This window comes from Actinia tenebrosa, unplaced genomic scaffold (genome assembly GCF_029948245.1).
Source record: "Actinia tenebrosa isolate PJP-AT-01 unplaced genomic scaffold, QUT_ActTen_1.0 PGA_scaffold11__36_contigs__length_13525064, whole genome shotgun sequence".
In the NCBI taxonomy this organism is placed as follows: Eukaryota; Metazoa; Cnidaria; class Anthozoa; order Actiniaria; family Actiniidae; genus Actinia; species Actinia tenebrosa.
In genome coordinates this window covers 4,468,516-4,496,192 of record NW_028292571.1, presented here as the reverse complement: position 1 = coordinate 4,496,192, position 27,677 = coordinate 4,468,516, and the positions used below count along the sequence as shown (strand labels likewise).

The 27,677-nt window shown below is 36.8% G+C and overlaps 2 protein-coding genes across 8 annotated transcripts; one reads left to right on the top strand and one right to left on the bottom strand.

The window, feature by feature from the left end:
- On the top strand, positions 1-20,892 carry LOC116294529 (uncharacterized). Of its 7 annotated transcripts, XR_016119321.1 has the most exons (8): positions 11,418-11,555; positions 12,972-16,586; positions 17,345-17,386; positions 17,797-17,886; positions 18,412-18,430; positions 18,530-18,575; positions 19,527-19,669; positions 20,601-20,892. XR_016119321.1 is itself a non-coding variant. In XM_089027692.1 (7 exons), the coding sequence occupies exons 2-7, from the start codon at positions 13,016-13,018 to the stop codon at positions 18,993-18,995; spliced, it is 4,092 nt and encodes a 1,363-aa protein (XP_088883818.1). In that variant the 5' UTR covers positions 7,689-7,799; positions 12,972-13,015; the 3' UTR covers positions 18,996-20,892. The 7 variants fall into 7 exon arrangements, 5 of the variants coding, with proteins under 5 accessions (XP_088883819.1, XP_088883818.1, XP_088883817.1 ...); XM_089027692.1 differs by lacking the exon at positions 11,418-11,555 and adding an exon at positions 7,689-7,799 and having other exon boundaries at positions 18,672-20,892; XR_016119320.1 differs by lacking the exon at positions 18,530-18,575.
- LOC116302947 (uncharacterized) lies at positions 20,822-27,561 on the bottom strand. The gene is made up of 8 exons (XM_031712377.1): positions 27,433-27,561; positions 27,120-27,227; positions 26,855-26,947; positions 26,637-26,735; positions 25,882-25,968; positions 23,744-23,833; positions 22,918-22,986; positions 20,822-21,625 (listed from the first exon to the last, which is right to left on the bottom strand). Exons 1-8 carry the CDS (start codon positions 27,520-27,522, stop codon positions 20,999-21,001), a joined length of 1,263 nt encoding a protein of 420 aa, XP_031568237.1. The 5' UTR covers positions 27,523-27,561; the 3' UTR covers positions 20,822-20,998.
- Between the last annotated feature and the right edge of the window lie 116 nt (positions 27,562-27,677).

Here is a 27,677-nt window from a genome sequence, read left to right as displayed (position 1 = left end):
ACAGTATGTTTTCTCACGACCGAAGATTCGCATGACGATGTAAAATTAAACTTGGACAGTATCGCTAAGAACTACGCTTTCTTTTTCTTAACTACTGGACAATAACCAAAAAGAAACGGTAAGAGACTGAGAATTGTTATCTTTAAATTTGTCGAAATTGGAATTATGGCGACTTTAAGTCTTACGGAAATAGAGTTGTCTTTACCAACTACAATCGTCGACTAAATATTGGAGCTTACAGACACATAATATGATAGTAATGATAATAGATAGGGTAGAGAGCGCTCGAGGGATATATATCAATAATAATAGTTTAAATAATGATAATAATTTAATATTAAAATAACAAACATTTTGAAATTAAAATCACAGTAAATTTTTGTTAACGTTAAATTTCCGTTTTCCGTGAACACAATCTAAAACACACAACTGAGGCCCCGTCCACACGTATCCGGAAATTTTTTGTATCCGCAAATTATTTTTTGCGGATACGAAAATGTTTGCGTCCACACGCAGCGTATTCGACTCGTTTTCACCGTCCACACGTGTCCGTTTTCGTAAAATTTGCGGATACGGACACAAAAATTTGCGGACACGTGTGGACGCAACCCGCATCCGTAAAAAAAAATTGCGGATACAAAAATTTGCGGATACGTGTGGACGGGGCCTGACTCAATCCGCCAGCCAAAGTATTTGTGTAATTTCGCACGTTCGTTCTTTGTTTTTGAACGTTCATTATTCAAATGCCAGACTTCGTAATAATTTGTCAATAACTAATAACTGATAACTTCGAAACTTCGCAATAAATTTGTGTTATTTATTATTCGCGAAGGCGAAGTGATTATCGGTGAATATCTACCGATGTTCGAGCGGCCAGGTAAATATTCACCATAATTTCTGAGCCCGGTACAATTTAAGACTTTGGTATCAAAGAACAATAGAAATTTAGGGTTCAAAAAAATTTTGGCATTACTTCCGCTCTGGCAAACTTTAAAAAACCTCATAATCACCGCTACAGCTGTGATTGTCGTCTCAGAATAACTGGTCGCTCGACCAATCACGGCGCGACAAACTCTATATTCGAGTATAAAATTACACTAATTTATAATAATGATAATAATAACAGTTTGCTTATTTATATAGCTCATTATTTCTGTATTTCTTGTCCAAATACCATGTCCAGTAGCACTTGTATATATATACTGTCTTTTCAATGACTCCCTATATTGTTATTTTTGCGAATCAAGATATCGTTTGAAAAAGAACTAAATAGCAGTTGTTGTTTTTTCTCAAAAAAAAGGAAGAAATCTGCGTTGCCGTGTAATTCTGACTCATACAGGTTGTCTTAGTAGTAAGAGCTTTATTACACGATTTTCATCCTTTAGCGAGTTGTATTTATTAGATGCCTGTTCCAAGTCACTGTAAAGTCACTATCAAGATTTTAGTATTTTCTGTTTTGTTTTCCTTATCCCTCCTTCGCAAAACCTCATGTGCCAAGTTCCAATTTCGTCTTAGCAAATATTTTTACTAAGATCATCCAAGATGTTGTTTTAGGGTTTGATAAAATAATAGGTTTTGCATACTGAATTATACCTTCTTCTTTCAGTGTTTTAGAATTGTCGATTTTTCCAGTTGCCACGCGTGAAGAAGCAAGATGAATAAAATTATTTGGTTAACGTTCCTTGGTTTTCTTGGAGGTGCTTTTGGTCAAAATGACATCATCATTCCTGTTCTTCACATGCCTTTTGTCAATACTCAATTGTATAGGTCTTGGAGTACACAAACTGATAGAAAAGAATTAGCCGAAAAGTTTACAGCCATTCATTTGGCGGAAAAAGAACCGAACAATTATAACATAGACAAATTCAACAGTACGGAAATTGCTGAGGTTGCTAACCACATACAAGGTAAATACATAAAAGTCCGAAACCCTCCACCAGCTTCCTCGTTATCGGATATCAACTATTATTGGTCTACCAATATATCTAGAGATGATATACACGGTACTTCATTGGAAGGAGATAATCTGGCGTATTACACGTTTGGAGCTGTACAAGAAATGATGCTCACAAACATCAGCCGAAAGATGTCAATAGAATTGCCTAAAGTGGCGGTACGACTTGGCGTACCTACCAGGAACCTAAGTTACGCCTACGATCCTGCCAAGTGGGATAAAGTTGTACATGCTATGGTTGCAGAAGGTATAGTTAGTTATGTGAGTCTTCTTGATCTTGGTTCTGAGAACCGACTGTCAGACCTTGTCAGTCTTACCTTAATCCAACTCAAGAATGTCACCATTGATGGGTTCCTCACTTTACTGCCTCCATTTCTACCAAAAAAAGCCTTGCTGGATAAGAACAAAACAAGCGAGGTACTCACCTTTACGGAAATATCTAGTAGCTCTTCTGAAGCACTGATATACAAACTGGTGAACCTGACGACTCAATTAACCGTGGAACAATTTGGCATTCTCTACAATCTTACTGCAGACCAAAAGAGAGCAACAGAGAGGAGCACCCTAATGCAGTTATCTCAGGCGTGTGGAATATCGATGTCTCTTGTCTTGGACAAGACCATAACAAGTATCGTATGGGACACAATGGGAAACATCGCCACATCTGCTCCATGTTCGACCATGTTCAAAGTGAAGGGACAACTGATTTCCTCTTTTAGCTTGACCAACGTACGACAAATGACTGTTTTACAGATTTTGCTTGGTATTTGTAATCAATACTGGAAATCCTGTCGCCTGACCATAACCTTGGAGCCTTCTGAATGGGAATGCTTCGATAGTGTAACTCTTACACAGGCTGCTACCATCCTTTCTACAACTGATGCGACATTGCAAGGCAAACCAGTTCATGATGTGGTGTTGGGGATGTCTCAAAAGTGTGAAGAAGGCAGTCACAGTCTTACAGCGTATCGACAGAAGACATCCAATACCCTTCAAACGCTGTTCAACGTGACAGCAAGCCAACTGCAAACTTTGCTAGGAATAACGCCTCAGACGTACGCAGGATACACTTCAGCTCAGTTGGTAGAGGCATACTTAAATGCATCTTCAATGGATCTTGGGATTCCCTTAAATATCATATTCAATGAAAGGAGTACCATTGCCGAACTGAAGCCTACCATTCAAAATATCTTACCAGCAATTTTGTTGAGCAAAAACAAATTTGATAACGAGACACTAAGCGTATATCTTACAGCTAATTCCATTAGTGATGAGGTGTTTGGAGGAAACAGTACCCTTGCTGTACTCTTGGCAGCAACTGGGTTCGATACTACAACACTAAAGATAATCTACCGCCTAACAGACGCACAGCTTGAAGTGCTGTCTTTGTTGAACATTAAAGAGTTAAAGAGGTATTGTGGTCTTGATCTGGCGACGCTCAAACAGCTTACTCCATATAATGTTACTATTGCTTTAGTTGGGATTCAAAACGTGGAGGGAACGTGTAAGTCAACTAGGTTTTTCGTCGCAGCAAAGAGCAAAAACGTATCAGATCATGAAGCAACATGTTCTGCCCTTTCAAGTACATCAACCTCTTTGATGAGAATAGTTGAACAGTGTTCTGGACTTACTTGGCGCTTCAATGCAAAGATGTTTGGAGTAGCGTCGAGAGATTGGCCACAAATGGATGCGCTCAACAAGGACAACATGGCATCTCTGTCAAGTTTGTTGGTCGATACTCTCCCACACAATACTCTGGAGAACCTGCTGATAAAAGCTAATGAAATCCATAGAGCATCCAGAAGTAGCTATCAAGTCGTACTCCGAACATATTCCACTCAAACTCTCAGTGTCCTCTTGACAACATTTAGCACAAGTAAAGATGAAGTCACACAGACGTTGAGCATCACAGAAGCTGCATTGGATGCCATGACTCTTCTGTCACAAGTTGAAAAAGTACAAGAATTTTTAAAGAAGAAGTACACTATTACCTTCGCCTCGATTACACCCGTACTAGAAGTCATTCTCAGTAATATCAAATACTTAGCACCTACTGAATGGCAAGAAATGCTTCCCCCCTTAAAACAAGAGATCGTTGCCAGTGGAAGTTTACAGCTGAGTGTCACCCAAAACAATTTTATAACTCTCCTACAATTAAGCTCTAATATTTCATCTTCCAATCTGGCTCAGCTAGAGGTGGCATGGGATCGTGAGTTTGTCAGGTTACTTAGTGGCAAGAAGTTTTCAGAAAACCAAATCATTGGCGCTATACAACAGCTTAGGAATATTAGCGAAGAGTCGTTAAATAGCATGACGTTGCTGACCTTCTATAAGGAACACTTAAGTCTCACAAAAAACGAAGTATCTATCCTCTTTAAAGCAAGTCCACAAGCCCTTGAAGTATTGAATGAGTTTTATTTCCAAGAAATACCTTGCTCTTGTGGGTTATCAGAAGCCAGTCTTAAAAGCAAAACTCCATATCAACTGTTGACAGCAATGATTGGTCAAAATGATGTGTCATCTTGTCGTAACATTGCCTTGCTTGTAGCATTTAGGCTGCTAAACATCAACCAAGTTACTGCAAAATTCAATGTGACACTCAATGAGACAACGCCTCTACTTACCAACATCGAAATGTTCGTTAATTTGCCATTCGAAAAGATCGCTTGGGGATTAAAAGTTAAAGGATCTGATTGGCCAATAGTTGCTGCTGTGAGTTTGAACCACTTAGCAGGCGTTACCTCTACCACAGTTCAACAAATGAAAAATCTCACGATGGCTGACGTCACTGACAAAATTGTATCGAGTAAAGCACATTTTACCTCAAAGCTCAGTGCCCTCCATAACACACTAGTTGCACAAGCATCAAGCATCTTTGCCTTGTCAGCCTCCGAGACGTGCGGTCAATGGAATATTCCTACCAATGACATCTTGAAGACTTTCCTTAGTCATCTTGGTGGTTCAACATATTTAGACCCTCAAAATGTCTCATTTGTAGCTGGGTATGAATGTATAAAGCATGACAATATGCTACTTCTTCCGTCCAAGTGGTCAATGCTTGTTCCTCACATCATACCAAAGTCCTTTGCAAATATCTCAACACTGCTGGGCATCACGAAGCAACAACTCGCTGACATCCATGCACTACCCAAAGGCGAGACCATAAACATGACTTTGAGACAATACATCGATATTACAAAAAGTCGTATTCATCCTTTGTTCAAATGCAGGGAAAGCATGAAAAATGACATTGTGTTAACGAAAGCCCAGTCCAAAGGAGTTAGCGTTTCATTGATAGGGAAACAAAACGTTCTTCAGATTCTCATGATGATGTGCAGTGATGTGTCCATCTCCAACATGTCTGTAGTCATGGACTGGAGTCCTGATAATATGACAGTATTGGGGAATTATACCATGGAAGATGCTGCTCTCTGTAAACGAATGCCTGTGAATATTGTGATATCCCGTACTTTGATGGCGCTTGTGACTATGATATTGAACGAGGTTCATAAATGTGTCATCGTACCATGTCCATCTGGAACACTTGTCGACTACCAGACGTGCAAAGGTATGAAATAAATGAAGTTTATTTTAGCGTTAATGAAAGTATATTCACCTTTTAAATGAAACAACTATTGACACGAATGAATATTTCCTGTAAATGAACAGCTAAAGGTGTATTCAGTACTCACTCTTGAAAGAAAAGAAAATGATATCAAAATTATTGGCCTGTGAGGTAGGTGTCGTCAAGAACGAAATCCTCCGTTAGGGAATCAAGGGTAGTGCACTCGCCTTTCACCTCTCGGGTGTCGGATTCGATCTCTGAAATCACATATTAGTAGAATTTGTTAGGTATCTACCTTGATTCAAGGGTTTTTTCTGTGTTCTACGGTTTTCCTCCTGACTTCGACTGCAAGTTCGTAAAGTTAAGCCTTAGGTCGGCTTCTTGTCGGCATAAAATCGGAAATGAAAATATAACAAGATTCATCATTTATTGAGTACTAAAAATAAAAGTGTAGTGTAGTGAAAAATACGAGAGAAGCGGAAAATCATAGAAAAATCGGAAAATTCGTGCGCACTCCAAATAATGGAAATATGTTGGAAGTATCGATATATATTTCCATACACATATTTCCATACCATGTATTGAAGTCCAAATGCCATGGACATATCATGGAAGTAAGCACTTCTATGCCATGGAAGTACACATCATTTTTCACGCATCATTTGCATGAATATATGATGGCAGCCACCGCTTTCAACGTAATTCAATACCATGGAATGTCAATCAGGCAGTATGGAAATACCTTGGAAGTCTTCCAACATATTTCAATACCATGTAAAGTCAATCATGCAGTATGGAAATACTTTGAAAGTCTTCCAACGTATTTCAGTACCATGTAAAGTCAATCATGCAGTATGGAAATACCTTGGAAGTCTTCCAACATATTTCAATACCATGGAAAGTCAATCATGCAGTATGGAAATACCTTGGAAGTCTTCCAACGTATTTCAATACCATGGAAAGTCAATCATGCAGTATGGAAATACCTTGGAAGTCTTCCAACATATTTCAATACCATGGAAAGTCAATCATGCAGTATGGAAATACCTTGGAAGTCTTCCAACATATTTCAATACCATGTAAAGTCAATCATGCAGTATGGAAATACCTTGGAAGTCTTCCAACATATTTCAATACCATGGAAAGTCAATCATGCAGTATGGAAATACCTTGAAAGTGTTCCAACGTATTTCAGTACCATGTAAAGTCAATCACGCAGTATGGAAATACCTTGGAAGTCTTCCAACATATTTCAGTACCATGTAAAGTCAATCATGCAGTATGGAAATACCTTGGAAGTCTTCCAACGTATTTCAATACAATACAAAGTCAATCACGCAGTATGGAAATACCTTGAAAGTGTTCCAACGTATTTCAGTACCATGTAAAGTCAATCATGCAGTATGGAAATACCTTGGAAGTCTTCCAACGTATTTCAATACAATACAAAGTCAATCACGCAGTATGGAAATACCTTGAAAGTGTTCCAACGTATTTCAGTACCATGTAAAGTCAATCATGCAGTATGGAAATACCTTGGAAGTCTTCCAACGTATTTCAATACAATACAAAGTCAATCACGCAGTATGGAAATACCTTGAAAGTGTTCCAACGTATTTCAGTACCATGTAAAGTCAATCACGCAGTATGGAAATACCTTGGAAGTCTTCCAACATATTTCAGTACCATGTAAAGTCAATCATGCAGTATGGAAATACCTTGGAAGTCTTCCAACGTATTTCAATACAATACAAAGTCAATCACGCAGTATGGAAATACCTTGAAAGTGTTCCAACGTATTTCAATACCATGGAAAGCCAATCACGCAGTATGGAAATACCTTGGAAGTCTTCCAACGTATTTCAATACAATGGAAAGCCATTAAAAATATGCACCTTTTTGGTAATTATTTAGCAATTAAAAATATTCAATGTATATGCTAACCAACTATTTCTTCCAAGCTAGAAAGGGGGTCCAAAGGCACCTGTAGCCACCCCCTAAATCTGCCAACCTGCAGTTCTTGTATGATTATCAGGTGAGTAATTAAAACTTGTAATTTGTTAACATGGTCGAGAGTAACTAACTTTCCTTTGTAGATCAATCAAACCAATTCGCAAACCAAATTGGTTCAAAATTCATTTTGTGTATCATTTATCTCCAGCATAAAGAGCAATCTTTTGACGTGTCTTCAAATCTGCGGTGACAAAAACAGCAGTGCTCTCGCTTCGTACTGGCCACAAGAAACAACACAGATCTTTAAACGTAATGGACAGTGACAAGGTGAATGATCAGTTTTCTTTTTCTATTAGCCATTCCAAGGTTGAGAGAAAAAATTGGGTCGAATTGGCATTACAGTACATTTTGAGGCTTATAGGGGACGACATAGACGTCCCCTAAAACAGCCCCACAATGCACTACAAACCCAACTCGACCCAGTTTTTTTCTTCAACCACGGAATGTCTAACAGAGACTATCAATTTCATCAAACAAAGGTTGGAAAATGCATCCAATTTGTGTATAATGCCATGACTAATATAACATGTGGGAATAAAGCTGTACACCTTGGGGGGAAAAAACGAAATGAACAATTTTGTTATATAGGTACAGGCACTGAGTTGTATATCTGTAAAAATTCATACCTAAATTCCTAGGAATTCTTAGGAATTTCTCAAACAAATGACTGACCTTGAGGGTCCCTGACTTCCTGGTGATGAATATACTTTATAAACATTATATGACATATCTTCACCACGACTAGGAATAAACCTTTATTTTTTATTCGAGAATCGATGTTGATTGACTCTTGATGTTGTTTTGTTAAACGGATCTATGATGTTGATAATAAGACAGATCTTGAAATTTATAACATATACTACACTATGTTAGTGATAGAGTCTTACTATAATGCTTTGACATTTGGTTAAATTTATCTTGTAGTTGGGATTGTTGTATTGTCATTACGATACAGGCCCGTAGCTAGGGGGGGTGCAGGGGGTGCGTTCGCACCCCCCCCCCCCCCCCCCCCCCACGCGAGCTAAAGGTCCGCTTTTTAAGCAAGTGAGATTTTGGCTGGTATGATATTTTCACGTAAAACTAAGTAAAAAAAATCAATTTTACTTTAATAATTTATCTATACCTATGCGTCCTATGGGACTTTTGAAAAATAAAGTATATGGTTGGTCCACTTTTTGTAAATTAGCACCCCCCCAACAAAAATCCTAGCTACAGGCCTGCAATATGACTCTTTGACTCACTCCAATTGGATATACGATCATATCAAGCCAAACCAACGTCAAACTTCAAAACTAGAAACAGTTAAGCCAAGCATGGTTCATTAACTCTAGGGAGCCATCACTTTTATTCAAGTCAGCGATTTCTTTTATTTTTAAGATATTTTCTTGGATCTAGAAGCTTCCATCGATGAAAAATAACGAAGTTATAAAAACTTTAATTAAAACTTTATTTTATTGTAAACGTGGAATTTTCTGAAGGAAATTATTTTGGGTGTTACCGTGAAATTGCACCGAAATTTGTTTTTAACCGAAGTAAACAAGCATTAGTAGTTTTCATGGGTTCTTTATAGTCTTTAACTATTCCTAATGCAACACACAGCTCGCGTGTAAAATACACACTGCTCACATTTCAATATGTCCAAAGGTTTCTTTATTGCCTTTTGCACTGACCCGTCCATGTATCACCTTCAACACTGGTCCATGGACTAATTTGTTTTATTACAAACCTTATCTGATCGTCAAATTAGGTCCAACAATATGCCGTCATGTATTACTCTTGACATCTTGACCTGCTGTGGGATAGAAAATGAGGGATTCGCAAGGTTGACTAGGAATTCGATATGCGCGCATAGAAGCGTTAATTGACGACAGAAACCTCCAAAGATACTATGATAGTCGGATTGATGCTGCCATTCAATTGATCTTTTTCATTACGTTAAAACATTACAAAAATCAAAAATAGGATGGCGAGAAAGAACTAGCATTCCCATTGGGTGATCACGTGGTTAAACGGATGTCGTCAGTATTACGTCCCACATTGAACTGCAGTGGCAACTGAAGTTTGACTGCAGTTGACTGCTAGACTCATAGTGAAGTTCGCTGACCGGTTATTACTAGTGTTGTTACTAGAGTTTCTTCATATAAAGAGTTTCTTCATAATTAAAAATTATATTTCAATAGCTTATTATTATTATTATTATTATTATTATTATTATTATTATTACAGTGTATATATATATATTTATTCATTTATTCACTATTTATTGGTATATTCTATATTTTAAGAGCATTGAGATATTATGTAATGCGCTAGAATAAAATTATTATCATTATTATTATTATTATTATTATTATTATTATTATTATTATTATTACGGTGAGGGAGAAGGGTGGGTGATGGGTGGGTGATGGGACAATGAGCCTCCTTGCGTGTCTTTCACTTAAGATTTTTGCATGCTGATAAATTAATTGGCTACAAGAATTCAGAGAACACCTGTCCCAAACAATCGTCCATTCATGACTTGTGATCTTCCATCGTATCAACAATCCCTCTCGACACCACTTAGACAATAAAATTCTAGGAGGTTCAGATTACGGCAGCATACACCTGGTATAAGCCTCCTTCCTTTTATTCAATTGCTTGATCCGTACTGGATTCAACTGAAAAGTTACAAATTCAACTAAAAATTAAGATATACATGTATATACATGTATATACGACGCTGTGGAGAAGCGGCTTTATTATGCCCTTATATGGTGACCTTAAAAAATTGATGACTATCTGTTTAGGGTAATAATTGTTATCCTGCAGAGTGGCTCTATGGTGTGATATACATTCATGGCGTTAGTTATTAGAAAGAGAATATATTATCGTTCGGTATTTATCATTTTTATATTGATGCATCTCGTTAGATGGCAACATTCTCGAACATAGAATCCTTATCCTTTATCTACTCACTATCTCGATATAGGTGGCTTGTAGTCATCTCCAAGAAAATGCAATAACAAGAGACATGGTGGCTGTTTTGGTTGATATAACAAGAGACACTAAAACCAAAACAAATCTTTTGTTAAAACTAACCAATATGGCGGGTCATATAATGTTAACAATAGGTAAAAAACTGTGACAACATAAACAAGGAGATCAATTAAATATTGTATTAGTAAATCATAGATAATAGATATATATTCAGTACTATGGGAACGATCTTTAGGGGACTTTCATGCACTTTGCAAAAAATCAACTTCAACCGTAAGCGTAACTTCACTTTGGGGTTTTGCACCTTCAAAGCCTGTCTTCCCTGTGGATGAGTTGACCTTGCTGACAATGTTTTGAATGAAATCTCCAATGAACAGAACCCGAAATTATTTAGATTGAGGGTTGACGTCGCCCTCGTACTGAGAATTTGCAATTAAATCTTATTAAAGTCTCTTATTTTTAGAGGGAAACTGGTGCTAAGCGATATTTTCCTGACCCAACTCTTCCTCCCAATTGGACGATACACACATTCGTGAGAGAGCGTAGTTGTGACACGTGCAAGCGTGGTGTACACTATCGTTTTCGGGTTCAAACAGTGTTCAAAGCATAGATTGATAGCGGAAACCGAAATGGTACATGGGAAGTACGTTCGTAAAATGTTTATAAATACATTTTATCATGCATTGCGAGACATGTTGCAGTGTAACAGGACCTTTATAAATTGTTGTACTGACAGAAATCTTGGAGACACATGTTTCATATCGACTTTGTATCTCAAATGAATAACGTTAGAGTATAATAAATTATGTCATTTCCCAGAATACCTTTCAGTCCTCAGCTTCTATCTATGTTTTGAAACCGAAAATAGTTTTTCGATTGCCCCCCTAGGTGATCGGTATTCGTTCCACGAAGATGAGTAAATCCAAACAGTATGTTTTCTCACGACCGAAGATTCGCATGACGATGTAAAATTAAACTTGGACAGTGTCGCTAAGAACTACGCTTTCTTTTTCTTAACTACTGGACAATAACCAAAAAGAAACGGTAAGAGACTGAGAATTGTTATCTTTAAATTTGTCGAAATTGGAATTATGGCGACTTTAAGTCTTACGGAAATAGAGTTGTCTTTACCAACTACAATCGTCGACTAAATATTGGAGCTTACAGACACATAATATGATAGTAATGATAATAGATAGGGTAGAGAGCGCTCGAGGGATATATATCAATAATAATAGTTTAAATAATGATAATAATTTAATATTAAAATAACAAACATTTTGAAATTAAAATCACAGTAAATTTTTGTTAACGTTAAATTTCCGTTTTCCGTGAACACAATCTAAAACACACAACTGAGGCCCCGTCCACACGTATCCGGAAATTTTTGTATCCGCAAATTATTTTTTGCGGAAACGAAAATGTTTGCGTCCACACGCAGCGTATTCGAATAGTTTTCACCGTACAGACGTGTCCGTTTTCGTAAAATTTGCAGATACGGACACAAAAATTTGCGGACACGTGTGGACGCATCCCGTATCCGTAAAAAAAAATTTAAATACGGATACAAAAATTTGCGGATACGTGTGGAAGGGGCCTGACTCAATCCGCCAGCCAAAGTATTTGTGTAATTTCTCACGTTCGTTCTTTGTTTTTGAACGTTCATTATTCAAATGTCAGACTTCGTAATAATTTGTCAAGAACTAATAACTGATAACTTCGAAACTTCGCAATAAATTTGTGTTATTTATTATTCGCGAAGGCGAACTGGTGATTATTTTTGAATAATCACTGAGCCTGGTGTAATTAAAGACTTTAATATCAAAGCACAATCGAAATTTAGGCTTCAAAATACGTTTTGGTATTACTTCCGCTCTGGTAGTGATTATCAGTGATTATCGTCTCAGAATCACTAACTGCTCGAGCAATCACAGCGCGACAAACTCTAAATACAAGTCTAAAATTACGATAATTTATAACAATGATATTGATAATAATAATTATTATTTCTATATTTCGAAATACCTTGTCCAATAGCACTTGTATACTGTAATTCTCAATGACTCCTTCTATTGTCATTTTTGCCGATCAAGATATCGTTTGAAAATGAACTAAATAGCAGTTGTTTTTTTTCTCTCAAAAAAAATGGAAGAAATCTGCGTTTCCGTGTTATTCTGACTCATACAGGTCGTTTTAGTAAGAGCTTTATTACACGATTTTCATCCTTTAGCGAGTTGTACTTATTAGATGCCTGTCAGTTCCAAGTCACTGTAAAGTAGTGACAATCTAGATTTTAGTATTTCCTGTTTTGTTTTCCTTATCCCACCTTCGCAAAACCTCATGTGCCAAGTTCCAATTTCATCTTAGCAAGTACTTTTACTTATAGATCATCCAAGATGTTGTTTTAAGTTTCGATAAAGTAATAGGTTTTGCTTACTGAATTATACCTTCTTCTTTCAGTGTTTTAGAATTATCGACTTTTCCAGTTGCCGTGAAGAAGCAAGATGAATAAGATCATTTGCATAGCGTTCCTTGGTTTTCTTGGAGGTGCTTTTGGGCAAAATGACATCATCATTCCTGTTCTTCACATGCCTTTTGTCAATACTAAAGTGTATAGGTTTTGGACTACCCTAACTGCAAAAGAATTAGCCGAGAAGTTTACAGGCATTCATTTGGCGGAAAAAGAACCGAACAGTTATAACATAGACAAATTATACAGCATGGAAATTTCTGATGTTGCTAACTATATACAAGCTAACTACATACTTTCCGGCAGCCCCCATCCAGCTTCCTCGCTATCGGATATTAACTATTATTGGTCTACCAATATATCTAGAGATGATATACACCGTACTTCATTGGAAGCAAATGAACTGGTGCATTACACGTTTGGAGCTGTACAAGAAATGATGCTCACGAACATCAGCCAAAAAATGTCAATAGAATTGCCTAAAGTGGCGGTACGACTTGGCGTACCTACCAGGAACCTAAGTTACGCCTACGATCCTGCCAAGTGGGATAAAGTTGTACATGCTATGGTTGCAGAAGGAATAGTAAGTTATGTTAGTCTTCTTGATCTTGGTTCTAAGGACCGACTGCCGGGCCTTGTCAGTCTTACCTTAATCCAACTCAAAAATGTCACCATTGATGAGTTCCTCAGTTTACTGCCTCCATTTCTACCAAAAAAAGCCTTGCTGGATAAGAACAAAACAAGCAAGGTACTCACCTTTACGGGAATATCTAGTAGCTCTTTTGAAGCACTGATATACAAACTGGTGAACCTGACGACTCAATTAACCGTGGAACAATTTGGCATTCTCTATAATCTTACTGCAGACCAAAAGAGAGCAACAGAGAGGAGCACCCTAATGCAGTTATCTCAGGCGTGTGGAATATCGATGTCTCTTGTTTTAGACAAGAACATACCAAGTATCGTATGGGACACACTGGGAAACATCGCCACAAATGCTCCATGTTCGACCATGTTAAAAGTGAAGGGACAACTGATTTCCTCTTTTAGCTTGACCAACGTACAACAAATGACTGTTTTACAGATTTTCCTTGGTATTTGTAATCAATACTGGAAATCCTGTCGCCTGACCATGACCTTGGAGCCTTCTGAATGGGAATGTTTCGATAGTGTAACTCTTACACAGGCTGCTACCATCCTTTCTACAACTGATGCGACATTGCAAGGCAAACCAGTTCATGATGTGGTGTTGGGGATGTCTCAAAAGTGTAAAGAAGGGAGTCACAGTCTTACAGCGTATCGACAGAAGACATCCAATACCCTTCAAACCCTGTTCAACGCGACAGCAAGCCAACTGCAAACTTTGCTAGGAATAACGCCTCAGACGTACGCAGGATACACTTCAGCTCAGTTGGTAGAGGCATACTTAAATGCATCTTCAATGGATCTTGGGATTCCCTTAAATACCATGTTCAATGAAAGGAGTACCATTGCCGAACTGAAGCCTACCATTCAAAATATCTTACCAGCAATTTGGCTGAGCAAATCAAAATTTGATAACGAGACACTGAGCCTATACCTTACAGCTAATTCCATTAGTGATGAGGTGTTTGGAGGAAACAGTACCCTCGCTGTACTCTTGGCAGCAAGTGGGTTTGACACTAAAACACTAAAGATAATCTACCGCCTAACAGACGAACAGGTTGAAGTGCTGTCTTTGTTGAACATTAAAGAGTTACAGAGGTATTGTGGTCTTGATCTGGCGACGCTCAAACAGCTTACTCTATATGATATTACTATTGCTTTAGTTGGGATTCAAAACGTGGAGGGAACGTGTAAGTCAACTAGGTTTTTTGTTGCAGCAAAGAGCAAAAACGTATCAGATCATGAAGCAACATGTATTGCTCTTTCAAGTACATCAACCTCTTTGATGAGAATAGTTGAACAGTGTTCCGGACTTACTTGGCGCTTTAATGCAAAGATGTTTGGAGTAGCCATGAGTGATTGGCCACAAATGGATGCGCTCAACAAGGCCAACATTCCAATTTTTTCAAGCTTGTCGGTCGATACTGTCCAACACAATACTCTGGAGAACCTGCTGAAAAAAGCTAATGCAATCCATGCAGAATTCAAAGTTTGCTATCAATATTTACTCCGAACATATTCCACTGAAACTCTCAGGGTCCTCTTGACAACATTTAGCACAAGTAAAGCTGAAGTCACACAGACGTTGAACATCACAGAAGCTGCGTTTGATGCCATGACTCTTCTGTCACAAGTTGAAAAAGTACAAGAATTTTTAAAGAGGAAGTACACTATTACCTTCGCCTCGATTGCACCCGTACTAGACGTCATTCTCAGTAATATCAAATACTTAGCACCTACTGGATGGCAAGAAATGCTTCTCCCCTTAAAGCAAGAGATCGTTGCCAGTGGAAGTTTACAGCTGAGTGTCACCCAAAACAATTTTATAACCCACCTACAATTAAGCTCTAATATTTCATCTTCCACACTGGCTCAGCTAGAGGTGGCATGGGATCGTGAGTTTGGCAGGTTACTTAGTAGCAAGAGTATTTCAGAAAACCAAACCATTGGCGCTATACAACAGCTTAGGAATATTAGCAAAGAGTCGTTAAATGGTATGACATTGCTGACCTTCTATAAGGAACACTTAAGTCTCACAAAAGACGAAATATCTATCCTCTTTAAAGCAAGTCCACAAGCCCTTGAAGTATTGAATGAGTTTTATTTCCAAGAAATACCTTGTTCTTGTGGGTTATCAGAAGCCAGTCTTAAGAGCAAAACACCATATCAACTGTTGACAGCAATGATTGGTCAAAATGATGTGTCATCTTGTCGTACCATTACCTTGCTTGTAGCATTTAGGCTGCTAAACATCGACCAAGTTACTGCAAAATTCAATGTAACATTCAATGAGACAACGCCTCTACTTACCAACATCGAAATGTTCGTTGATTTGCCATTGGAAAAGATCGCTTGGGGATTAAAAGTGAATGGATCTGATTGGCCAATAGTTGCTGCTGTGAGTTTGAACCACTTAGCAAGCGTTACTTCTACCACAGTTCAACAAATGAGAAATCTCACGATGGCTGACGTCACTAACAAAATTGTATCGAGTAAAGCACATTTTACCTCACAGCTCAGTGCCCTCCATAACACACTAGTTGCACAAGCATCAAGCATCTTTGCTTTGACAGCCTCCGAGACGTGTGGTCAATGCAATATTCCTACCAATGACATCTTGAAGACTTTCCTTAGTCATCTTGGTGGTATAATATATTTAGACCCTCAAAATCTCTCATTTGTAGCTGGGTATGAATGCATAAAGCATGACAATATGTTACTTCTTCTGTCCAAGTGGTCTATGCTTGTTCCTCACATCATACCAAGGTCCTTTGCAAATATCTCAACACTGCTGGGCATCACGGAACAACAACTCGCTGACATCCATGCCCTACCAAAAAGCGAGATCATGAACATGACTTTGAGGCAATACATCGATATTACAAAAAGTCGTATTCATCCTTTGTTCAAATGCAGGGAAAGCATGAAAAATGACATTGTGTTAACGAATACGTGCAAAGGTATGAAATAAACTGACCAATCATTGTTCAGTACTCATTCTTAATAATAATTGCGTTCCTGGGGTGCCTTCAAAAACAAAATCCTTAGTTTGGCTAATCAAGGGTGGTGACTGGCCTCATCATGTAAAAACTTGGTTAAAGTGCAAATGAACCCTTCGACAATACTTTCAGTACTGATTTCTCATGAAGTAAATAGTTGAATGGTAAAATATTTCTTGATTTGAGTGATGCGTTTCTAAATTATGAAGGTTTATACTTTCAATATGCTAATAAGCGTGACGTCTATTAAGGCTTAATTAAATATACAAAATCGAACTGGTTCATAGATACAGTATTTAAAAAGCATCATTATTTTACTCATGGTTTACATGAAAGCTATTTAAAAATTTTATTTTCAAAATGACCAGCATTAAGTATTACTAGTTACAACAAAAACACTCAAATACCTTACCTGACGTCATCATCATTAACATATTGGAAGTATAAACCTTCCTAACTTAGAGACGCGTCACTCAAATCAAGAAATATTTTACCAATCAACTATTTACTTTATGCAGAACCGGTACTGAATGTATTGTCAAAGGGTTCATGTGCACTTTAAATTCAAATACGAACCGTTCTTTACTCTTTATCACTACTGAGTGAACTATAGATTCTAGTTTACTTTCTAGTTGTCGTATATAGTTGTTTGTTATAAATATTTTGTTCGAGCTGCTGCTGAATTTGCCTTTTCGTTTTTATTTTTCATCCTCTCATAGCATCAACAACGAAAGATCCAGGAGAATCCGATTGTTCAATTCGTAAGTTTTTTTGTTTTTGTTTTTGTTTTTGTTTTTGTTTTTTTATGACGATGTTGCATAAGCTAGATTGCGATTAGATTATATTTGCAGATTGGAATAAAAGAAGGAATAATTACACCAAAGTTTAAGTTGCAAGCAATACGAACAAAACACAAAGCATTGTTAAAAAAGGCACATATCTGTGAATCACCTTTGTTTCCTTCCAACTGTACCCTGTAGATTGGTGTAGATTTCCTTATAGAGCAAACAGTTTGATGTTTAACTTATTTTAACTCGAGAGTTTTTCCAAAAAAGAAGACTTTACTTTAAAGCATATCATATAGGGTACGACTTACGCAATAATATCTTAACCGTTTTTTTAATTTAAGAATAATACACACACATATATATATAATATTCTCATTTTATAGGGATCTCAATCATGGCAACATCTATTATCATTAATGTTGTTCTTATTTTTGTGGTCGTTTATCTGATGTATAGGAAAAAACTGAAAGCTGGTAAGTCGACGTCAATATGAGAATCACTTGATAACTGACACAGCTTTTTCAAAAAACGTTAGTAAAGGTGCATGTTGCATACCAAGCCCGAAATGCACTATGGGTAATGCAAATCCAATCAGCTATCAGCTATGTCAAGAAAGGTTGGTAAAGGCTTTGCTGCATGTTACATGTTGCTCACCAAACCCGAAATGCACTATGGGTGATGTGAATGCAATCCGAAAGGTCGCAACAATGTGAAGTCCAAACTTTGTCTTTACGTTTTTCTGGTATATTTTCTTCTGCACTGACGTAGTCACATTTGAATATAAAACATTTCAAACTTGGTAAACAACTTGCAACATGCAACCACGAAGCTTCGCCAATCTTTTTTGGAATATATATATATATATATATATCGTTTTTGGAATATATATATATATATATCTGTACTAAGTTGGTATTCCCTAGGAATTGGATGACATGCTAACACAGGATAATGTACCAAGTGATATCTTACTGTTTTCATTCTTTTTTTCTCTTTAGCAAAAGGAACGAAAGCAAGGTAAATATATTTTGTTAGATAAAATTATCTGTCTCTTATAGTCTATATATTTCATCACTTATGTGACAAGCGGTTTTTTAAAATCTCTCTATCTGGAAGATTGTCTTCAGACGTAATTGAAGAAGAGGAACTTGAAGTTCGCGAGGTATCGTTTGTACTGTGATGATTTCTTTATTGGATACAAAACCTGCAAAGCTAGAACCACTTGATTTATATAGCTGTCATTTTTGCTCTCGTTTAGAGTGCTCATCAAATTGAAGAAACCTCATTTGACACAGCACCGAATACTGAAAACAAAATTTATGAAACAATCAATGATAATAAGAACGTAAGCACAGATATCAAACGCCATCAACGAGCAGATGAATCGACTGAAAATGCAGAGACTTCCTTGGAATTATCTGCTGGTGTGAGTCAAAGTCGTTCAGCAATGCAGCCTCAGCATTACCAAGAGCTAAAACGACGAACAACCAATCCCGCAGCTTTGTATGAGTCTCTTGACCTGAGTAATATGGGCAACAACGCTAATTATGACAAAGAGTTGATCAATGAATCAAAAACATAGTGCAGTTTTCGTATGACTGTGAAAAATTCAGGGTACGAACACGGCCATGACACGGCAAAGGATACGCCAGACAAATCACATTGCACGAAAATTTACTCTCCATCCAATCAAAAACCCGGAACACGGCATAAACACGGCGCAGACACGGTCACGCCAAGGTCACAGCAATGCCAGACCAATCACATTGCGCGTGAAAAAATCAGCCAATTAACATTCTAGAAATCATCACGGTCAAGGCACCTCACGCTTACGGCACTGAGCTTTTCCCAGTCATACGAAAACTGCTGTATGGCTAGCTATACTCTAATACAGCAGAGGCACAATATTAGTCACTGACAGGCTTTCCAAATATCGGGAGTAAAGTGTGACTTCACTTTCTCTCTGTGTTATCTTGCGTGCTATATTATATATTTGAAGTTCTTACTAACGGTATGACAAGTCAAAGATTTTATTGAAAGTATTTGTAGCAACAAAACTGTATAATTTAGTTTATGTTTTGTTGGAGTCTTCGTGTCTCTTCTATCTTTTTAGAGCACGTATCTACAATGAAATGCATGGACGTAGAAGACGATGGGCTAACTATAGAGCCATTGTTCCCCCGTAACATACTTGTATCAACCAAACACGCTGTTGAGGAAACACTGAAGAAATGGTGTAATTGTGGTCTAGCTTCGGTACCGGCAAACAACACCATATAATAGTTCAGTTTCGAGTTCCAAACTACCGCTGTGTTTCTTGATTACAGACTCATTTACTCAGGCGTAGCCTCGAATCAGTGTCTATTTACTCGCAAATACCAACGGTAAAGTAAAGAATGCACAACTTCAACAATACGAGCACTTTGAAACTTGACGGACCTTGACTGGAACACGTGAATATTCTTCACAAAATCGAGGCTAAGCCTGAGTAAATGAGTCTACAACCAAGAAACACAGCGGCAATTTGGAACTTGAAAAGGGTCTATTAAGGAATGGATCATAAGTAGCGTGCGTCCATCGAGTTATGGATGCACGCGGGAGGTTGCTAAGCACGAAGAAAAGCGTAAGGGTTGCACGACCCAAGTACATCCATCCATTGTTGATCATGCCATAAATTCTCCTTACGTACCTTCCGTGAATGAAAAGCAAAGGCGCCAAAAACAGAAAAACAGTCGTTTTGAAAATGGCAGCTTTACACTGGACTGTTATATATATACCTTGAGACACAGTAATGGCATTTAAAAGTTTTAGGGTCTCTCCAAACTCTCTTTTCTGTATATGGGAATACTAAAGAACCTGTTGAACTAATTTTCAATAGGGATTGTCTCCTTGACACTTAACTGCCCCAGTTCGCCAATGGCTAATTGATGCACAGTATCTTGCACAAAGATACAGACTATTTCGAAGTCCAAAGAGTTGACCCTCTCACTGGCCTGATTTATCACCAGCTCCTTATGTGGGAGGTAGTCTATGCTGCTTGGTGGTCTGCAATGTTGTGAAGAAAAGGTGTGCAGACAGCCAAGCAACACAAGCTATCAGGGGCGGCAGAAGCTGAAAATCTTTGGGGGGCACTGAAATATTATATTTAACGCTATGTGATAATGACTGCTGTTTTGTTTGATTGCAGATGCATGCATCGTAACTATGGCTGAGAACCAATATTTTGTTGGGGGGCCAGACCCCACCAAAACAATTCATGGGGGGGGCATGTCCCCCCACCCTGGTTCCGCCGCCACTGGCTATGTAAGAATAATGTTGAACAGATAGTTATTATATCTTTATTCGAAACACCCAAACACCATTCTAACTTCGTCAGGAAAAATGCTAAAAAGCAAGACACCAAGTCAGTTTTCATGTTCCAGTCATTTAGACTTTATTAAAGTTTTCTCATGTTTTGAAAAAAAACAAAACCCTAAGAACTATTCTTATTAATTTCTTTATTTATCACTTAAACAAAACTATCTGTAGACAAGTAGACTTTATTTGATAGTGTATATAAGTTTATGTTGTTAGTATATAATGTGCTTAAAGCCCAGTCAAGGGTGACCTAAACACTGAGCTGTCTGGTTGATCAGACCCAAAGAGTGAGTAAGATCTGACCTGGAGGTCTTCTCTTTGCCCTTGTTTTAGCTGCGAGAGAATATCTGGGAGCCCCGAGAAGCTCGAGTAAGAATCTCCTTGGATATGTTGCCGGTTGTCTGGTTTATCCATGTCCTTGAGTAGTGTGTACGACGTGCCTGTGGTTGGTTCCACTAAACAGCTTTCCTTTTCCTGGTTCATGTAATGATTTTTACAAAACGACTGGTTGCTGTGAACAGGGTTGTAAAGCTGGTTGAAAGGTGCTGTTACTTTGGACTTCTTACAAACAATGTCATTATTCAACTTGGTGTTGCTTGAATTTGATAGTTTTTCAGCACTTCCTGGATTCCATTTGGGTTCTACATATTCTGGTACTTTCCATACTGACAGGGGTGGGCTAGGGCATGTGTCACTACTGTCCGACTTGGTCCTCTCCCGTGACAGTGCATCCACTGTTAATATTGTAGGAGTCACAGGTTGAAACATGGGTTTAAGTGTTAAACTTTCAGACTTTTTAGAAATTTTAGATGTGCTTGTTCGCGATTTGTGAGCTTCTTGCTTCTGTGATGCAATCTGAAAACAAAAAAAGGTGATTAGCTTGTTAATTTATGCACTGAAATCAAACAAATGCCACAAAGATTAAAAGGTGGAAGTATACACCCCTTGCATTACAGCCAATCTCAATCACACGTTCCCTCTAGAGATTTTTTCTGCAGCGACGAAGAAGGTTTTGTTGGACATCAATCACAAGGCGTTTCCATAACGGAAAACACAAAGCTTTAAGGGCACGTGCCTAGGAATGTCATGGAAACACCTTGATTGACGTCCACCAAAACCTTCTTCATCACAACAGAAACAATCGCTAGAGCGGCACGTGTGACTGAGAATCTCTGTAAATCCCTACCAGGAGATCAAAACAATGTAAAAACATTCACATCAAAAAAGATTTCAATCCTCAAAAAAAGTTAGTTCTTTTACTTTGACCCACAGTTTGGGAATTAGTGCAAGGGATCTGTTACTGGAAAACCAATCATGTAGGCTTGGTTGTATTAAAAAACATGATCTAATGCAGATTAAGCAAGTTTCTGCAGTTACCATGTATGAAGTAGTTCACTTTTCCAGAGTTCAAGAGACAACTGGCAACTGGCATGTATATAACTATACATAAGTGTGTATTTATTTATTTATTTATTATTTTATTTTATTAAGATGCAATTTTAAAAAGTCCTAAAATATGATTGTTATAAAGTTGTTTTAAAGTTTTGGATATCAATAAATTTTATTTACTGATAAATATTTATTTTTAGGCTTACGATAGGTTGCTATCAATAGACCTCACTTCCGGTAATAGCTGTGTTTTTAATGTAGAATCTTGGAGGTTGTTTTGATCTCTTTTTTTCTGGTTTCATGTCGTAGAAATAGTCAAATTCAATAGTTTGAGGACTTATTTTGACATGTTTGACTTAACATCTGCTAGTTGCCCCTCAGTCAACCGTTTGTTTGCCCCCCAGTCAACTCCAAAAAGTCACGTGATTTATAGTACTGTAAGCAATTATTTTTCTAATACTGTATACTTTAAGTAATATCTCATGAAATAATAATACTGTAATAATAATAGTAGTAGTAATAATAATAATAATAATAACGATATAGCTATATATATATTTTTCCCTCTATAATTGGTTTTAAGTGATTATATTATTAGTCCTGTCATGCTGGTAGGTTACGAAATTTCACCCTATCTAGCTTATCTAATTAGCATTCAAACGTGTTTACTGCAAAATAATAATAACAATAACAACTAAAACAACGATAAGAATAAAATCTAATATCAATCTAAAACCAGATATATGTTTTATAATTACCTTTTCTTGCTGTCGTAAGTTTTCTTTTAATCTCTCTTCTTTGAGCTTTTTAAGTTTTTGATCTTCTCTCTGCATTAAAAAAAGTCCCTCTTGTTACTAAAAGATGAAACATCAAGCACATCCACAAGACATTATTATAAAAATATAAACCAATGTTTCAGCTAACTTATATATAATGCTTTCATCATTGATTCTGAGTCAACATTAGCTTTGTGAGTTAATTTGCTAAAAAATTAGTGTGGAGCATTCAAGTACATTGGTATGAGCATGCTGTAGACCTCTGGTAGAGCCACCTTAGCTTGTATAGTACATTCATAATCACAAGGGCTCAACTACTATAAATTAAATGTCTATTTACTGGGTCTATTTACAATTGTCAAAACATCTCAACTAAAATATTCCATTTTCCTTCACAGAAAAATTATTTTATATAAGTGTTTTAAACCTCACATTCTGTTTTTTGTCATCGTATCCAAAGATATTTATAAAAGAAATAAAAAATCTTGCTTGCTGTGCTGTGTGCAGTTCAAAACCACTGGGGGATTGGTAAAATATTCAAGATGTTTTGAGAAACACTCCGGCATGCCTCATGCTTCACCTAGCTCTTTTCTTCATGTTCTGCCATTGAACCCCTTTGTTTTATAATTGCACACAACACGTACGCATGTTTTCAACTTCATTATTTCAACCAAGTTGAATAGAGTAGCTATAAGCTATTCCTTTGAGAAAAAGTTTCTTTTTGAGTGGCACCAATATTAATGGTACACAATAATACTCAAGGGAATAACAAATAGTCTTAACCAGCTTGTCTGCACAGAACATATACCTCTTTTTCCTCTTTTTCCTGTTCTTTTTTCCTCATTCTCTCTTCTTTCTTTTTCATCTTCTTTTCCTTCTTTTCTTCTTGTTTTCGGTCCTGGAATAAAGCAACATAATTATATTTTATTATATGGACACTAGCGTTTTACTGGGAAATATGCCACTTGTATTCTTCGTGTGAACTATATCTGGAACCTCAGTGACGTATTTTCCATATCCTCAAACATGAAGATATTGATGATGTCAATTCCAATGTTGTCCCACTCACTTTAACACGTTGAAACGAGTTTTTGTTTGTGAATACACTTATTTCAATAAAGTTAGTCACCCAAAAAGCTATGTTCAACCGCTTGATAACTGTTCATGGACTTGCGAATCTTTTACCCATTATAGTCTCACCTCTTCTGAGCATAATCGAGCTGCAGTTTGTAATAAAAAAGCTTTGTATATATATGCTTCCTTGATATGAAAAGTTTCCCATGATGCTCAGTGATCTCAGCTTTCTAGGTTTTTGGTGACTAACTTTATTGAAATAAGTGTATGTCTGTATAATAAAAAGAAAATTACATATTGGCTTGAAGATATGAAGTTTAGCTTCTCATGTTGAAAAACACTCTGCTCACTCATGAAATATTTCAACAACTTGAGTATAAACTTCATATCTCCAAGCCACCAAGTAATATCCTCTATATGTTGTAACATTAATGTAAACTAGTGCAAGCTAATCACTGCAGTGGCGGCCAAACAGAATTTTAGAAGGGGGGGAAGTAATCTAAGAAGCAAAATGCAATAGGGAAATTAAAACTAGTAACCCTAAAAAGTAGGGGGGTTGAACTCCACAAAATGTTGAAGTGGGACTCATTAGCATTCCTGCCTATGCCACCTATGCACTGTAAAGTTTTTTTCAAAAATGAAAGCCTAGCTGTCATAATGCATAATAGTGTTATACATCTTTCAGTATTATTAATAGAATTTAAATCACTACAAGGCAAAAGACTTTTGCTTTTCTCAAACCACAGCAACATTTGGCTAAAACAATAGACTTAGTGCAGAGCTTAAGCAGCCTTTCAGGTCGCCCTTTGTCAAGGATTCCTTTCTAGAGAATGCTTCTTTTACTCGAACCCAAGTCATTGTATTTAAAACAAAATGCAATCAAGACTACATGTCACCTAGGCTTTCCCTTTCATAAAGTTCTCAAACCATCTCTGACTATTGATCATGAACGACATTCATATTAACTTATTTATAGGCTATCCTTAGCTTTGAAGCTTAAAACAGAGCTATTACTAAAATAGGGAGTAAAAAAGTACTATTGACCTTCTTGCTATGAATTTTAAATTCAAATATCATCTTTTAAGTATAATCTTATCAATCTTTATTTATTTATACATATATATACACCCACTTGCAAGAACGTTGTCATACAATATTAGAACATTAGTAATTTAGTGAGAAAGGAATACATTAAAAGACAAAAGAAAAAATTCAGCTTCAGTGATCTTCTTTTGTTTTTTAATATAATTCCTATCCCACTAAATCACTAATGTTCTATTTTCGTATGACAACATTCTTGCAAGTAGGTGTATATATTTTTGCTACTTTAGCAACCACATTATTTTATTTTATGCTAAGTGCATTTTTTTCTTCTTTTTAATTTACAGGGCATGCGCATTAATTCAAAATGTTGTTTCAATTTCCAACCAAATCTGAATTCCATAAATATGCCAAATATCCCACATAAAGTACATACTAAAAATAACAATTTGTCATCACTGATGTTAAATATTAAGCAATGAAGACATAACTGGGACGGACCAAAACATTTTAAAAAACCCAAAAATATATATCTATAGTCATTATGTAATTAAAAATCCAAAATAATTCATGAGCAAAATGATAATTTACACAACATAGCATCGTTTGACATGAATCTATGCTATGTAACTAGATAACCAAACAAAGTCTCAAGAATTCAATGCATCTGTAGCCAGTAAATTCACAATGTTATAAAAAATTGTTGGCTTGATAAATTTTAGTGTAGTATTCCTGGGCTTCAACATAGATGCTATTTCATTAAGGGATATCGGTGTGAATAAGCAGATCAAACCAGTATAATTATTATTAATTTATATATTTCCTGCTTACCAATTCTTGCTGTCTTGCCAGTTCGAGTTTCTCGAGATCAACCTCTCGTCTCTTGCGAGTATCTGAAGATCTTGTGATCATAACTTGCTAAAAATGTAATAAAAAATAATATATGAGACACAATAATCTGACTCAGTTGTAATAAAAACATGACAACGGTATGATTAATTTGAACAAAAATACAGTCCAATAAGCATGACTAAGCCCCAGAGAATTTTCAAGAAAATTCTGTATGAATATAATCAGTCAAAACAATATGGCATAAAAAAGGCTTCCCATTGTTCTCAAATACAGTACACTTCGCATCAAAACAAAACAAACCAAAAGCTACCCCTTAAACCTATCCCTTAAATAATAAAAGAAAAACTCGAGAATCATAGATATTGAAAGATGACTTTCATAATTATAATATTCATCGCATGTTTGTTTTATAAATTGTCCCCTAAACGATGGCGAACTATATAAGTCTTTATATGCGTAATTATTGATACGATCTTTAAAAATGAATTCAAAATATCTAGAAAACCAAAATTTAGAAGAGTGAAATGAAATCTGGGTATTTATAAGTTGTTGAGCCCGCCTTAGCTTAGAAGGTAAACACTGATGGACAGATTAAAAAAATACGATTTTTGGTCGTACAGGGTCCGTTGTCCTAGAAAACCGATTGAAAGTCAATCGTTATAAACAAAGTGATTTCGGAATTCTAGAACATTTAAAGTGGTTCCTGTTTACTTTTTTATAGCAAAGATTCTTACTTGAGAGACGTTCTTTTTCCTTTTTGTTTGTCCGTTCTGAGTATCACGATCTTTCGCTTTCCGATTGCTTCTTTTCTCGACCTCCTTCACACCATATACCTGCAAATAACGTTTATAGAGTGACAATGTAGCAAAGTTTTACAATGACAGGCATTAAAAATGTGATATTTTAACAAATTAAGGAAGGTTTTTGCCAGTTGGAGGAAAAAATTACGAACCTGATTGGTGTTGTCTGATTTAGAAGCACGCTTAGTCAAATGGGTAGCAGTCAGGCTGATCACGATAGCCGAGAAAATAACACTTTCTACGGACTAAGAAAACCAGGAAAGTATTTTCAATGACTTGTTACAATATTCAAATGTTAATGTGATGAAGTTTAGGAAATATAACGCTAAATATAACAAAAATATTGCGAGTGAATAGCAAATAGCACATGGATTCAACGAGATGAAACGAAAATAGTAAGATATATTTATGAAATACCTGGGTTATAAGCGGTACTACCACACATCCTACAACCGATCCAAACACGCAGAATACAGAATATTGGTCGAAAAATCCTTTCCCCACCGCCATTCCGGCGAATTTTGCCTGTAAGAGAGAATAAAAGCTTGTTATCATGAAAGCCTACGGGTCGCTGCCTCTGAAATATGATCAAAGAACTTTAGATCATATGAGACATGCCAGACGAGAGTCCTCTCAATCTCTTCCAAATATACCTCGATTGGCCCAACCACAGTTCCTCTCTGACCTTTAATTATCAAAGTTTACTTATAATGTCTTATATTGAACTTACTTTTCGCCAAAATGTCCAAAATTTAAGCGTAATTTTGCCTTTCGTATTTCTTCCACGCTGACAGTTTCTTCGAGAGCGCCAACAACGCATAAATTTTCGCTGCGCAAAAGTTCGTGACGTCGAACTCCCAAGAGCTTCGCTGATTGGTCTAAATAAGTGGGATCAGCAAAAGGCCTGTCTGCATAAATTTGAAACTTGTTCAAGTGGAAGGGTTGCTAAGCGACGGGTCTTTTTGGGGGAGGGGT

Bases quoted from the DNA above. Each gene is read 5' to 3' on its own strand.
- LOC116294529 (XM_089027692.1), top strand. From the start codon at position 13,016: ATGAATAAGATCATTTGCATAGCGTTCCTTGGTTTTCTTGGAGGTGCT. The intron at 16,587-17,344 runs GTATGAAATAAA...ATCCTCTCATAG, and splicing joins GTTAACGAATACGTGCAAAG to CATCAACAACGAAAGATCCA. The intron at 17,387-17,796 runs GTAAGTTTTTTT...CTCATTTTATAG, and splicing joins AGAATCCGATTGTTCAATTC to GGATCTCAATCATGGCAACA.
- LOC116302947 (XM_031712377.1), bottom strand. From the start codon at position 27,522: ATGCGTTGTTGGCGCTCTCGAAGAAACTGTCAGCGTGGAAGAAATACG. The intron at 26,948-27,119 runs GTATTTCATAAA...TGGTTTTCTTAG, and splicing joins TAGTACCGCTTATAACCCAG to TCCGTAGAAAGTGTTATTTT. The intron at 25,969-26,636 runs GTAAGAATCTTT...TTACATTTTTAG, and splicing joins GGAAAAAGAACGTCTCTCAA to CAAGTTATGATCACAAGATC.